The sequence below is a fragment of the Sorex araneus genome, chromosome 1 (assembly GCF_027595985.1).
Source record: "Sorex araneus isolate mSorAra2 chromosome 1, mSorAra2.pri, whole genome shotgun sequence".
Taxonomy (NCBI): Eukaryota; Metazoa; Chordata; class Mammalia; order Eulipotyphla; family Soricidae; genus Sorex; species Sorex araneus.
Window position 1 is genome coordinate 245,871,172 of NC_073302.1, and position 15,456 is coordinate 245,886,627.

Below are 15,456 nucleotides of genomic sequence, written 5' to 3' on the forward strand. Positions count from 1 at the left end.
TTTAGCTAGTGAGTCAGAACAAGGGGTCAAGTCTCAGACAAGGGAAAGACTTGTGTTAATTGTAGGTATGTGGGCTGCTCTCACTACATCTCTGATGCAAAGCTCTGAGTGGGGTAGTGAATTTCAGAGGGCAAAAATATTTCATGAAGGGCCAAGGAGATAGTATAGCAGGTAAAGTGTTTGGCTTGCATGCCAAACAATGTTCAATCCCTGGCACTGATCTGGTTCCCTTATCCCCAGCTGGAATGATCTCTGAGCACAGAACCAGGAAGCAGTAAATCCTGAGCACCACTGACTGTGACCTCAAAACAAAAAGAAAACAAAATTCCCCAACAGTAAAGATATAGAGAAAATGCTACCAGATAGTCGCCTTGCCACCAAAGATACCCTGTAATCTCAAGTACTGAGAGGTTGCTCTGAAACAGGCTCTGTGCTGGGAATCTCTAGATATACCCTGTGGGTCTTCATCGTGACCTTGAGAGAGAAATAAAGTCTGTACTCCCATTCTCACAGGTGTGGGAATCAAGCCAAACTGAGGGTTAAAAACCTGTGTTTACACAAAGGGAGGAACACACACAGTAGCTTCATTCTGACAAAGATTGAATAGAGGTAAATGTGGATTCTTCTGAATTATAAACTATGCTCTTAAAGGAATCTATGGGGTATATGCTCACTTTTATTTTTTTAAGGGCAATAAAGAACATGATGTTTCTCAGCTGCTGGGAGGTCGTTTAGGAACATGAAAATTTCAGAAGGACAATTCTGGTTATTATGAGCCAAGCACCCTTATTTACAAACCACATAATGAGTGGGTCCTAGAACTCTACCGTAATGAGTGCATCCTGGGACTAGTATCCTATAAGAGTCCACACAGATGAGGTTCTAATCACTTTAAATATTGTCATCTGGTTCTGCGTTGGTGCAATTGCTTAACATATGAAATTTCTGTTTTTATTGGTGCTTGGCTGTCTCATAAAACATGGGTTTGGCTTGAAATTTAAGCGAATACCTGGACTTGGTTATGCTTTTAATTAGCCAATATGCTTACCCCTTGCATTTTATGGAAATTTTGTTGTTGTTTTTTGTTGTGTTGGGGGTCAAACCCAGAAGCTCCCACATGCAAGGCAAGTGTCTACCACTGAGCTACACCCTTCCCCATCCTTTTCTATATTCTGTTGATTGAAATGCCTGGTCTTTGGCATCCCAGGCAACCCTCTTTTGCCCCACACACTGCAGCCTGCTGACTGGCCAAGAGCCTTAGAGGAAGGAGTCATGAAATCACAGTGGGTACAATTCAGACTGGCAGCTGATCCTCCCCATGGGGCACTGGATCTGGGGCACCTTCTCAATAGAGAAACAACCAAAGGAAGGAGGAGGCACGCTCAACTCTTCTGCTTTCCTGGCAAAGGGCTCACCAAGCCATCAGAGTTCATCTCCAGAAACCCCAAGAATCTTCAGATCTGCCTCGGGAGCCAGTGGGTGGGCTTGGTGCTCCCCCCAGCCCCATTCTGAAGAGAGGGAGAGAGCAACCTGAGGCTGGAATGCCCTCTGCCTGTTCCAGCACAAAAATGTGCTGCTGGCATTCTCAGAGACAAGCAAATGATGTGGTATGTGTGCTCTTCATCTCTATTTTAACGTCTCCAACAATCTAGTGGTTAATTAGCAATTTGCTGCCCACCGATATGCAAATGAATGACAAGCAAAGGCCCTCTGCATCTGTAATTATTTTGCTGATTTACAAGCCACTTTCCTCTCTTTGTAGGTTTTTCTCTGTGTGCATTCATGCATCAGGGATTTCATTTATTTTTAGAAGCTTATTCTGTGCGTTTTTCATATTTTCAGGCTTCAGTAATTACGGTATCATGGATTGATCTATTAACCACCCTCCCCTCTCCCATTGCAAATGCATTTATTTTTCTGGAATCCTTTTCTTTGATTAAAAAATGCAAAAAACGAAGCATAAGATTTATCAAGGAGTTGAAAATCCAAATTGCTGTGAGTCAGAGCACAAGATTGAAAGATGCACATTTCTGTCGCTGCCAAATCCTTATCTGGAATCAGAGGAGTCTTGTAATATTTGATTCTCTCCCAAGCAGCTCTGGTGAGTCGAGCCACGATCTGCGTTATCCATCTGCCTACTTTGGAGCTGGGTGTTTTACTATTTGGCGGTTTAAATGCTTTACGTTCTTCTTCTTCTTTTTTTCCTTGCCAGCGCATTAAGAAAAGCTCTCGTGTTAAATTAAGTCAATTAATAAATGGAGACACATTAAGCAATCAATTTTGTCAGCCTATCTCCCCAGCATTATGTATGGTTGGCTGTAACCACAAGATAAATGCAATGCGCTGATCTATGGTAATGTTCAATAATACATTCTCCGCCAGGCTCAATTCATCAGGGAGTTTCGGTAGAGGAGGCATTTGTTATTGGCTGTCGCTGCACCTCAAGGATAACATTTCTGTCCTTTTGATTGGCCGCCTCACTGCTGCAAGATTCTAACCGTCTTATTTTGATGATGAATATGAAGGCGCGCTAAGCCGGGCTGGAGCGGAGTGTCTCGGAGGCTGCGCTCCTTGCAGAGCCCACGGACTTAGAGCTCCCTCCGTCGCCTTCCTGTGCCAACCACCGCCATCCCCCCCACCAAAAAAAAAAAAAGTTGGGATGCTTTTCTTTACCCAGTGCTTTGGGGCTGTGTTAGATCTCATTCACCTCCGCTTTCAGCACTACAAGGCTAAACGGGTTTTCTCCGCCTCCGGGCAACTTGTCTGCGTCGTCAACCCCACACACAACCTAAAGGTGAGTCGCTGCCTCGGCTTGTCCATTCGCGCCACTCGGGACAAGTTCCTTCTCCGTGCCGCGTGCGCCTGGAGTTGGGGGTGCCGGGACGGACGTGGGCTCGGTGTGGAGCTGGAGCTGCTGCCCGGCTGCTGCTGGCTCTAGCAGGCTGGGCTGCTTGCTGGCTGCGGGCACAGGGCACAGCGAGTCGGGCGCCGCGGTCTGCAGCCGCTGACGCCGTCGGGAGATGGGGGAGAAGGGACAGGTGCAGGAAGATGGGGGCTTCCCGCCCTGCTTCAAAATATGAGTGTCCCAGCGTGTCCAGGGGACAGTATTGGAAAAGTTGCAATATTGATTGCAGTCTGCCTAGTGTGTTCGAAAGGGCAGGTGATTTGCGCGGTTTGGAAGCCCCTGCCCGCGAGTTGGGGGGGGGGGGCGCTCTTTCTGCAAAATGTTTTTTTCTTGAGCTCAGACTTGGCTTGACTCTGGGTGTGTGTGTGTGTGTGTGTGTGTGCGCGCGCGCGCACAAGTGCTCTCTTAATGCAAAGTGGCAAAGTGTTTTCTTTTCTTGAGCTCAGACTTGGCTTACATGTGAGTGCGTGTGTGAATGTGTTTGTGAATTTGTGTGAGAGAATGTGTGTATGTGTGTTTGTGTGTCTGTGCACACTTTCTTGATGAAAAGTGTGTTTTCTTGAACTCATACTTGGCTTGCGAGTGAGTGTGTATGTGTGAGTGTGTCTGTGCATGTTCCTTGGATGCAAATTATGTTTTCTTGAGATCAGACTTGGCTTTTTTTGTGTGTGTAAATGTGTGTGTGTGTGCTCTTGATGAGAACTGTTTTCTTGAGCTCATTGGCTTGCATGTGTGTGTAATATGTGTGTGTGCGCAAGGTCTTTTGATGCAGTGTGTTTTCTTGAGCTCAGGCTTGGCTTGTGTGTGTGTGTGTGTGTGTGTGTGTGTGTGTGAATGTGTGTGCTCTTTTGATGCAAAGTGTGTTTTCTTGGGCTCAGACTTGGCTTCCTGTGACTGTGTGTGTACCTGAGTGTGTGTGCGCATTCTCTTGATGCAAAGTGTGTTTTTCTTGGGTTCAGACAGAGAGAAAAAGGGAGAGAGGGAGGGAGAGAATGCGAGAGAGAGCAAGAGAGAGAGAGAGAGCGAGAACGAGCGAGCGAGCATGTGTGTGTGTGTGTGTGTGTGTGTGTGTGTGTGTGTGTGTGGCGCGCGCGCGCGCACTTGCCTCCTTTCCAGTTACTGCCGCTTTGGTTGCTTTGAGGCAGCTGAGCTCCAGGCTGCGAGGAACTGGGCTCAGCCTCTGTGCGGGAATCACCGCGGCGCCCGCGCCTGCGGGGCGCTGTGCAGCCAAAGGCCGCGGGGGTGAGCGGCGGGCGCCGCTGCCTTTGCATTTGTGCCTGCCGGTCAATACCCTTTCAGAGAATAGCCAAAAATATGGGCTCGGAGTGCCCGCTGTGCTTTGGAGCTCGGATTGATGGGGAAGAAATGAAGCAGAAACAAGAGTTGCAGCGGGGTGCGGGGTGGGGGGTCGGGGAGGAGGGAGGGCAGTTGGGGTGTAGCTGGGGCGTCATGGGTCCTAGGAAAGCCCCTGGCTCCTGGAAACTTCCTTTCCAGTCCCCTTCACGACAATGAGGGATAAGCGACTGGGGTCAGGCTGTGTGCAGCGCAGTGCCCGGACAGTCTCTGTGAAGTGAGCCCTCATCTGACCACCCCTCGGGGGCAGGAGCTTGTTGCTCATCGCTGCTTGTTGCTTATCACTTTGCAAACTTCTAGGAGGTTCTCCTTAGCCCAAACCCCCAAGTCAAGACTAACTGGTGCCCTGGGTCCCCATCCTGGAAGTCCCATTAGGGACAGCTTCCTGGAGTAGTCCAGGGGTCATATGCCCAAGCCAGTCCTGGTGGGGACGGTGCTGGGTCCCCTGCCTGCATCTGCCCCAGGTAGGAGGCGGCTTCTGGTACTCAAAGCCCTGTTTAACACCATCTCCCTCAGCCGGTCTTCCCCTTTGCCTTTCTTTCTCCCACCTGGGTCCATGATTCCTTTTTCTTTTGTGGCTTAATTTTATAAGCAAGACCTCATCACCAGGCATCATCGGTAGAGCTATTTGTCTAGTGTACAAATTAAAAAAGAGTTCTGGATTCCATCTTTCAAGTGCTCTTAAGACCATATTCAAACTCCCATTATTTTGTCACTTTCCATTAGCTAGTTCCCAGTGGCAAGAAATTTTGTTTGTTCCTGTTTTGCATTTTAATACCTTAAAAAAAATTTACGAGACTTAGCATCGGCATCGCCAAAGATTGCATTCATGTGTTTCATTGACTGTAACTGATGATACGGTGGGGGTGGGGGTGGGGGTTGGGAGGGGCTGTCGGGATCTTGGGGTGAGTTGGGTGGAAAGTGTCTGTGTGCGCTGTCAGTGATGGTGTTTGGGTACAGACCAGCAGCGCTGCTGGCCGGATCCAGCCAAGCTCTGTGTTCTGGGTCAGCCCCGGCCGGCCGGCCAGGCATTCAGAATGAATATCCACATAGTTATCTGCCTTCTGGCAGCTGAGTGAGGTTGAAAGGAGATTTTGGAGGGGGTTGTGCTTGGTAATACTTTCCTCCCCCCAAGATATGTCATACTAGACATAATTTGTCAGGGCTCTATTAGGAACTTCAAAAGTTGTTGCTTTAAGCTTTTAGCTAACACGGAGCTATATATAAACAATACCGTAAAGTTGGGTGACATCTGCTTTGCCGGGCTATTTCCCAGGGCTCACTTTTTCTCTTGCATCCTCATTTGGCTCTTCACTTCCCATCCCTCCGCCCCCCCCCCCTGACACCTCCAGCAAAAAAAAAAATGACTTAAAGATTTTGCTCAGACAGGTCAGCATCACCACAGCAAACAATGCAGCTTGAGAACTTAGAGAGCCCTAATGTGGCCATGGGGTGCAGCAGAGCTCCTGAATCAGAGCTTCAGCCCAACACAGAGACCCCCCAAAACAGGCCACCACCGGGGAGGGTTTCCTAGCCCCCTGCATGCATCAGGGGCTAGGGGGATTCATCAGGTGCATCTGACCTGAAGGCCAGCAGCCATTTGCAGACCTTTAATTTGTTTATTGGAGAGGCCACACTCCGTGGTGCTCAGGGCTTACTCCTGGCTCTGTGCTCAAGGATTACTTCTGGCAGTGCTCAAGGACCATATGCAGGCAAGAGATCAAACCCCTTGCAAGGTGGTTGCCCTATCTCTATCTTTCTGGTCTCTTTTACATATTATCAGATTGAACCACCATGAATTACAAAGTTACAAATATATGAATGACTGAGTTTCAGGTGTATATTTGTTTCAACACCAATCCCTTTGCCAGTGCCCACTAGCCTCCACCAATGTCCTAGTTTCCCTCCCACCCACCAGCCAAAAAAAAATTAGTTCCTTCCTTCTTCCCTCCCTTCCTCCCTTCCTCCCTCCCTCCATCCCTCCCTCCTTCCCTTCCTCCCTTCCTCCTTCCTTCCTTCCTTCATTCCTTCCTTCCTTTCTTTCTTCCTTCTGTCCTTCCTTTCTTCCTGTTTTCCTCCCTCCCTTCCTTCCTCCTTCCTTCCTTCTCTTTGTCCATCTCTTCTTCTTCTTTCTCTCTTTCTTGCTTGCTTGCTTGCCTTCCCTCCCTCCTTTCTTTCCTTCTTTTTTTTCCTTCTTTCCTTCCTTCCTTTCTTCCTTTCTTCCTTCCATCCTTCCCTCTTTCCTTCCTTTCTTCCTTCCTTCGTTTCTTCCTTCCATCCTTCCCTCTTACCTTTCTTTCTTTCTTTCTTTCTTTCTTTCTTTCTTTCTTTCTTTCTTTCTTTCTTTCTTTCTTTCTTTCTTTCTTTCTTTCTTTCTTTTCTCCCTTCCTTCCCTCCCTCCCTCCTTCCCTCCCTCCCTCCCTCCCTCCCTCCCTCCCTCCCTCCCTCCTTCCTTCCTTCCTTCCTTCCTTCCTTCCTTCCTTCCTTCCTTCCTTCCTTCCTTCCTTCCTTCCTTCCTTCCTTCCTTCCTTTTGTCCTGGTTTTGGGCTACATCAATCAACTGTGTTCAGGGCATACTCCTGTCTCTGCACTAAGGATTTACTCCTGGTGGTACTTGGGGGACCATATGGGGTTCTGGGGATTGAACCCTGGTGTTCAAGGCAAGCATCCTACCCACTGAACTATTTTTCTGATTCCAGGAAAATTCTTCCTATAGGAGCTAGGGTACTACTCTCACTAATGGTAAACAGTGCATAAGCCTCAGAAGAAAAGTGCTCCTTCTAAGCATTCTCTAGACAGGCCACAGTAATATACCTTTGATGTAATAAGTTGTTATTCACACATAGGGGAAATTTTTCTACTTTTTTAACAGGAAAAAATATCTGTGCATTTTTAACTCAGTATAGCTATTGATCTGCGGTGCGGCTCCATGTTTTGTATGACAGGCTGGCACCTGAAGTGGTGACCAAGGACAAGAAACGTCGCCTTTCATTTTCTAGATTGCATGCAGCTCAAATTGGGCTGGCAAGCCTGTGCTTCCCTTTGTGGAAACATGTTTTGCCCTTTGTCCTTTCCTGGGCCTTCCTGAGAATGTGGCTGGTATTTTAGGTCCTGAGGCAAGTGCCGGGTTATAATCAAAATTCACTTACTGAGCGGAGAAAATCTTGTGTTTACCATGCTTCTATAGGTCACCTTCATCCTCAATCTCATTATGGTGATTACTCAGTAACCTGGGATTCCTCCAAGCGGGCTGGTGCCTTTCTTTCTAAATGGGAGGCAGAAAAGCGTTCAGGGGCATGTGGGTCCCAGTTAAAATAACTCCCCCCTATAAGCCCATGCTAATTAAAAGGGGCATCTCAAGGAATTGACCTGGAACAGGAGGCTCAGTGAGAGCCAGGCAGGGGGAGAATTAGGAGCAGAGCCCCCTGGGTGGTGTGCAAAAGGACACGTGGTATTTTCCCTCTATCTGCTGACTGTCTGTCTGTAGATAGGGCTTCCAGCACATATTAGGGATGTTGGTCCTGATGTTGGTCCCTACCACCCCTTCTCACCCCACCAGAAGAGATCACTAGAGAGCCAATTTTCTTGGCTGGGTGTCCTCTGCATCTTTATTCCCAGGGGTTCCTGAAACGTGGCCAGCGGGCTTCAGGCTGGCGTGAGCAGGCTGTTGTGCCTGGTCCTGATTCAGCACTGCCTTCTCCTTCAGAGCTTGCACTTGGTTCAAGACCAAAAAAGTCTTTTCCTCCTGATTCCTGGCTTCTCTCTCCTTGCTCCTCCCCCCCTCCCATAACATAATCCCTCAAACCCGCCTCTGCCCTCTGCCCCCTCTCCAGAGAGACCAGTCTCTGCCCTTAGGACTCTCCAGGGAAGGGTCTAGTGGGGCTGCCCCCTCCCCCAGGTCAGCCCTCAGCACACGCCCAGCAGACTGCGGCTGAGGCTGGCTGGACCACTTCCCCTCTTAACCACAGCTTTGATGAACCAGTTTCTAAAGATGATTAGCAAAAAATGCTTTCTGGCAAGCTTCCTCAGGCCTCTTGCCAGTGCCAATGTCATTGGGGAGACCCCGTTTCCCTCCACCCCAACCTAGGCATTCAGACTCAAGGGTGTAATGTCCTTGGATCTCCTGTAGGTGCCCCATACCTCTGTGCTGAGCTCTGCAGTGTTGTAATCTGTTAGCTTGGGTTTGCAGACAGAAACACAACACACACACACACACACACACACACACACACACACACACTCACACACAGGCAGGAGCATGGTTTTTCAGGAGCATGATGGTTTTCATTTAAGTCTCTCATAGATCCTAAAATCTATGTTTTTGGTTTGGTTTGGGGGCTACACCCAGTGATGCTCAGGGGTTACTTCTGGTTCTGCACTTACGAATTACTCCTGATAGAGCTTGGGGGACCCTATGGGATGCTGGGGATTGAACCCAAGTCACCACATGCAAGGCAACAACCCTACCCACTGTACTATCTCTTGGGCCCAGATTCTAAACCTAAAATGGAGGCATTTTATTACTATTGCATGAAGCATCATCAAGCTTTTAATTCTAAGACCACCCTGTGTGAGTAGGTGTGTGCAGTGGGGATGGTACTGGGAGGCACCCACAGGGGAAAAGACGGGGATGGGGGGCACCATCCAAGGAGGGAAACAGGAGAGACAGACTTGAGACCAAACCAACATCACTTCTCGCTTTCAGGAGATAATCCTGGGACAATCCTATGCCTGTAGCCCAGGACCCCTCCAGAGCAGCCCGGCAGGTCACTAAACAAAAGCAAAAAACAAGAGTGGAAAGAGACCCTGTCTTTGTTTTCAGAGATTTTAGAGGTGGCCCAGGCTTAGTCCTCGTTGAAAGCCAATAAAGGCCTTTCAAAGATTGTTAAATAGCTCCTTTGTGGCTGACATAGCCACTCTGAGAGTCCTGGCGGCAGTGTTCTGGAAGTTTCCACCATCTTCCTTTAGCTGCCCAGGCCTCACTGCCCAGCTGTGTGGCACCTCCCAGGGGGTTAGGCTATAAAAGGAGGGGGCAAGGCTGGTGGCACCTGCTCCGTGAGCCTTATTCTCAAGGCTCTCCCTGGCAGCCTCTTCCCGCCCGTGCTCCCTGGGAACGCTGACTCGCTGCTGGCCGGGAGCAGTCAGGCGGCTTTCCTGGCTAATGGTGATTGCAAATGGGGCTCCTGAGTCACATCATGGTGGGCTGAGCAGTCGCAGTTGCAAGTTGCTGTGTGCTGGGAAGGCTGGGGCCGGTGCTGAGAGGAGCTCAGCTTCCTTCTATACTGCACCGAACCAGTGGCCCCCCCACCTCCCACCACCATTCCCCAGGCACATTCTGTGGCCCTCCCTCCAGCCGAGGTGACCGCTGGAAAGAAAGGCAGAGATGGGCAATGAAAGCTTTCTTTGAAATCTACAGAGAGGTCGGAGTTATCTGGATGACTTCCCTGGGGAATGGCAGACTATTTCTCCTAATTCTTCATAATCAACAATTATGAACAACAACAACAACAAAAAGCTGTGTGAAGTTTTTTTTTACCTGTTTCCCTGTCCTCTTGACTCAATTGGCTCTGCTCCTCAAAGGGGGTCTCCTTGGAGGATGGAGAACGGTGGCATAGGGAGGATAAACCTTTACAGGTAAGGAAATGGAGATCACAATGGGGCAGCCACTTGATTTCTTTCCTATATGTTCCTATATGTCCTATATGTTCCTATATGTTCCTATATGTTCCTATGGAACAAATCATCCAGCAATGATTTTAAGCAAAGGTAAAACTTGATTGTTTACAACTATGTATTGTCAAGGTATAAGAGAATAGAAGTCCAAAATTAGGGTGTTGTAGGACCCACCACCTGCCACAGATTTATAAAAGAATCTATTCCTGTCTCATCCAGCTTCCGAGGGCTCCTGGCATCCCTTGGCTTGTGGCCACATCACTCCAGTCAGCCACATTGTCCCCTTCTCCTCTCTATATCTTTCCCCTGAGAGATTGAGTTGGGAAGGTCTACCCAGATAACCCAGAATAAGCCTTTCTCTCTAGAGTCTTCATCATCTTTTGGTCACAGAATACTCACAGGCCACACATATAAGGTTAAATTTACACAACCCAAGGATTAGGAAGTAAACATATTTGGTAGTAATCAGTCAACTCACTCTGGAATTTCTATGAAGTCAACTAATTTAGTGACAGGATTGGAACTGGAAGTTTGGCATCTCCTGATGTTGGAGCCATAGCCCCTGTTCTGCCACAGGTTGCCTTCCCATTAGTTCACCTGGGCAGATGTTGTAGAATAGACAATTGTAGGGACTCCCCATTTCTATTCCCCATTAGCCTGCTATGGATCAGCAGTGTGACCCACTCTCTGCCTCACGTCCCTACCGTCTTCCCTCCACCAGAGTCACATTTCTTTAACAAGTTGCACCTCAATATGACCCTCCTCTGACTCCCTTATCCCCCACAGCTCGAATCATTTGTTGTCTTTTTGTCAAATTATTTTAAAAGCAATAAAATACAAAAAATGTGCAACTCTCCCCATTGTAGCTTTTTAAATCAAATGAGAGACACCCCCCCCCCAAAAGCATAGCACTTTATTTCTGGTCCTTGAGTTTATAAACCCACCAGATCCTTGGGAAAGGAGTTAGTTCATGGGGGTTACTAAGAAGTACTCACTTCCAGGGACATGGACCTGATTTCAAGTCCTAGAGAGCTTGCTCTATGTGACTTTGTGTGACTGTGAGTGAACGCCTTAGCATCCCAAAGACTCCATTTCCTCATTTCTAACAAGGAAAAGGAGAGCCCATTGGTCCTGTGATGGAGTACATGTGCAAGGACCTGAGTTTGGTCCCAGCACTGTGTGGCCCCTGAGTACCACCGGATATGGTTTTGGATGTCCCCAAACACTGCCAGGGTGAGACTGGTACCATCCTCCCCACTCCCCCCAGCACTGCTAGGTCTGAGCTGCAGGACTTTGATGACTGGAACATTGAACTGTCTGGTCAGGTTAGAAGAGTATCAACCATAAGTTGATACTGATACCAAGTTCCCTGAGCACCACTTGGGGCCCCCCACAACTCCCCGCTGAAAAAGAGATGCTCGCAGAAGGTCTGCAGGAGAGGAGGGGCCAGCATGGTCAGTGCACTTGCTCAGGTCATTAGGATCACTGCTCTTGTGAAGCTGCCGCTGCAAGGCTGCCTGCAACCCTGTCTGGCTGTCTGGCTGGCTTTCTCCTCCTTCCCTCTGTGCTTGCTGTTTTTGAGAATCTGGGAATTGCCCTTGGCCCTGGAGAGGGTTTTAATAGAACAATCTCCAGCCTTCTATAAAAGTCAGGTTTGTCCTTAACACTTAGCTTCAAAGAAGGCTCTGAATACTGCTTGGGTTCTGAGCCCAGGAGTCTGTGGGATAGGGGTAAAGAGCTGTAGGGATGGGGCGGGGGAGGGGGTATGTGTGCAAGGGTTGTGACAGCATGAGGATCAAATATGCTGGGTCCCCTGTCACCCACAGAGCCAGGGGCCATGTAGTTCTATCCCCTTCCCCAGTCATTCCGCAGCTTGTTCCTCCTGATTGCCCAACTCCTTTCCATGAGCAGCTGTTGAGTGAGCCCCTGGGCAAGCAGCTGTGTGAGGACACCCTGCTCACAGGGAAGGAAGGACGCGCTTCCCCCTGAGTAGGGCAGGAGCCAGCAGGTGCTGGCCCAAGGCTGCACCCCCTGGAGCAGAGGGTGTTAGAGAGATGTTCAGTTTCCCAGCGAGAATTCCAGAATTCCAATGTCATCAGAGTCATTTCTCAATGACTTAGACCATAGACCTGAGTCTATGCATATGCACAAATGTGTAGACACACACACACACACATGATAGCAATTCCGAGAGGCTAATTCGTTTGTCCCTAAGTGTTCTCTGCAAAGTGGTGCAATTCGCAGAACCCAGAGGACAGAGGACTGGTCTTCAGTGCAGTGAAATAAAGACTGGAGGTGACCTCCACCCCTTTGAGAACTAAGCCCTCCCATCTTCAGGAGGAAAGAACAGTGGTGACAGAGGTTTGAGAGGAGAAATGGAGTAACATTGCACCTGCTGGGGGGGTGGGGTTTGGAGTCAGGCAGCATGAACCCAGCATGTTGCTTTCCTTAAGCCAATCTCTCTGTTCTCCCTAGGCTGTATTGCTCCACCTGTGAAAAAGTAATTGTGGAGCTGAAGTCATGTGATGGGTGACTGTGCGGAGCATGTGACAAATAAGAGTTCTCCAGAAACAGAATCTATGACTGTCCAGTGCAGTCCTCTTGACATGTTACCTCCTGGCCAAGGAGTAACCCAGCCAGGCACCGTTGCCCCATATTTATGTGTAACCAACTTTCTCCTGTTCAGGCTGGACACTGGGGGCAGGAGAGGGAAAGGTCAAACCCAGGGCACCTGTGTGCTGAGTGACCCAGACATTTTGAAGCAGTCACGTCATGCTGCAAGAGCCCAAGCCAGGCTCTCCTCCCAGGTCCTGGTCTAATGAGAGCAACACAAAGGGGCGAGGAAATCTTCAAGCGGGTTCAGTGGAAGAGGGAACAAATGAGGGACCCACTTTCTTACTCTGGATTCCAGACCTCACAGTCCCAGGAAATACCCCAGGACCCGTGTTTTTAGACCCTGCCAGGGTGTGAACTCAGCTGGTTCCATCTGTTCCAGGGCTGTAGAAATAGTACAGCACTTGCTTGCATGCAGGTTCCATCCCCAGCATTCCATATGGTCCCCAGAGCGCACCCCCACCCCCATCCTCAGGATTTATTCCTGAGTGCAGAGCCAGAACTAACCCCTGACACCACAGGGTGTGACACAAAAATAAATGAAAGCCACTATTCCTTGAGTGTTGGAAAGAGGGCAGAGGCTCCAAGTGGAGTCAGAGTCCTAGATGAGGACTCTAGAGTAACAGAGACAAATCCAGATCTGCAACCAAAAGCTCATTCCAACTTGACGGTGTCCACAGAAAACAGATCTGCAAGCAGCCTGGGGTTTCCCGCTGAAGGGCACGGTCCCCGTGCATTGTTCAGAATCACAGGCTAACTGGAAATGTCAGTCTCCCAAGACGCTGTCTCTTAATCATGTCTTGGTGCTTTCATGTATTTTTAATCGGGACTCTGTAATGAGGAAGAGAGAGCCTCTGCGTGCTGCTGGGCTGTCTCTGGCTGGGGCACCAGGAACTCCAGCCACTAGAGTCGGCTGTGGGTAAGGCAGGGCGGACCCCCCCAGGAAACCGCAGAGGGTCCTTTATGGAGGAGCCAGACCATGTTTGGAGAGGGATGACGGGGTGAGCGCCTCATTAGAATGGCCCCATAGAGAAGGAGCCAAACGCAGATCAATAACAGATTTTACAGAAGACTGGCCAGAGAGTCTAGCCATCTGCATCGCTTTGTTGCCAGACGCCACCGTCCCCTCAATTCCAACTCCTGTAACCTCACAAAGGATGTGCTGGGGAGTCCAAGACCAGTCCACACAGAACCTCTATAACTAGGGTAGACTGGGACCTAGGCCCCGTCTTAGCAGGCCAGCCCTCAGGAGACCTCATAGAAGTGTTTCCTCCTGAACCAGTTCTGCACAGGAAGGACGGTGACAATATTAACAGCTCCAGGACAGGGCCATCGGGGAGCCCCACTCATCTGCTAACTGGATTCAAGACCCCCTGTTCCATTTTCCCTGGGAAGCTGCATATTATTCTGGTTCTGGGGATAGAATAATATGCAGCTTCTGGGGGATATGAAAGCGGAGGGATAAGGGGAAAGGACTTCCTGAGTGTCTCGCGGCTCTTTGTGGCGGAGCCTTTTTAAAGAGAAAATCCTGTGCTTTGAGCCCTTCTTGATGCATTCCGCCCCCGACTGTTCTCTGTGCACGACTCACAGCTGAACCATCAGGCTTGGCCGTAGGGCTGATATTGAGCGTGCTTAATTTCACTTTAAAATATTGAGCTGTGGGACCAGAGAGTGAGTACAGGGGGGTGGGGCCCTTGTGCCTTGCACAGCTCAATCTCCAGGACAACCAATGGTCCCCTCCAAGTGGGTGATCACTGAGCATAGAGCCAAGGAGTGACCCCTGAGCATCACAGGGTAAAGCCCCAGAGCAAAACAATAAATAATAATAATAATAATAATAATAATAATAATCATACAATATTCATCCAGGTCCTTTCTTAGTCATCCTTGAGTGAATGTACACCAAACCCACCCACAACTGCTCCAGCTCCTGGTGGATGAGCCTGGAGGCATCCTCTGGGATGAGTCTGGAGGAATGACTTGGCTCACTTTCAGAAAGATGCCTGGAATCACCTCCCAATTTAACTACTGCCTCCGAGTTCTGATCTCAGGCTCTACTGTGGGGAAACTCGAAATATAAGAAGACCTATTCACATATGCTTTGTTTCAATAGCTAATATTTTCTGAGGGGTTGGTTACTAAGTATCCAGCACTGTGCCAAGTGATTGACCTATATTGCCTTTTCTAAAGCCCCAGAAGGATGTCGTCAGCCTAGCGCTGGTTCCTACAGAAGGAAGCTGAGATGCAGAGAGGTAAGGTCACTCAGCTAGCAATGCCTCCTTCCTACTGAAATAGGCACTGACCCCCAAATCTGGGCCCAGGGATTGTCTTGTCTCGCTTCTCTGTGGCATGGAAGCTGGTTGACCATGTCAGAAAGACTCCCTAAGCACAGGGGTCACATCAGACACGTTGACTGTTCTCAAAGAAAAGAAGAATTCATTTTATGGAGAAGCAAAAATGAGCTTCAAGAGAAGGTGTGGGCTAAGGCATTTGTCTTGAACACATTCAGGCCCATTTTGATCCGGTAGCACATATGGTCCCCTAAGCACCACCAGGAGTGAGCCCCGAGCAGAGCCAGGAATAAGCCCCGAGAACCACTGAAATATTTTCCCATGTTGGGGGAAATCCTGGCTGAGGTTGACTCAGAGTTTGCTTTGGTCTGTTCTCTACAAAGAGAGAGAGAGAAGAGAAAAGACAGAGAGAGAGAGAGAGTTGAGGGGGGGAGAAGCTTCTGCCACATAACACCTGTTCTCTCAGAGATTGCCCAGACCTCAGGAAGTTCCTTTTTCATTAGCAGCCATATTTTATTCTTGACTTATCCCCACCCCCCAATAAAAGAGGAGCAGCATTTCATGACTATTTTCTACCTTAATTAGCTCTGTCTCCACCTTGAATGTCTGGCAAACCACCCT

At 49.1% G+C, this 15,456-nt stretch overlaps 1 protein-coding gene across 2 annotated transcripts in view; it reads left to right on the forward strand.

The window, feature by feature from the left end:
• The first annotated feature begins 2,529 nt into the window (after positions 1 to 2,529).
• The window catches only part of SIAH3 (siah E3 ubiquitin protein ligase family member 3), an 84,474-nt gene continuing 71,547 nt past the window's right edge, over positions 2,530 to 15,456 (forward strand). For both annotated transcript variants that reach the window (XR_008627291.1, XM_004604577.2), the window contains exon 1: positions 2,530 to 2,794. Coding sequence is in view for 1 of the 2 variants with exons in the window: in XM_004604577.2 (XP_004604634.1) it covers positions 2,660 to 2,794 (135 nt within the window). In the remaining variant the exon portion in view is untranslated. The remainder of the gene's footprint in view (positions 2,795 to 15,456) is intronic.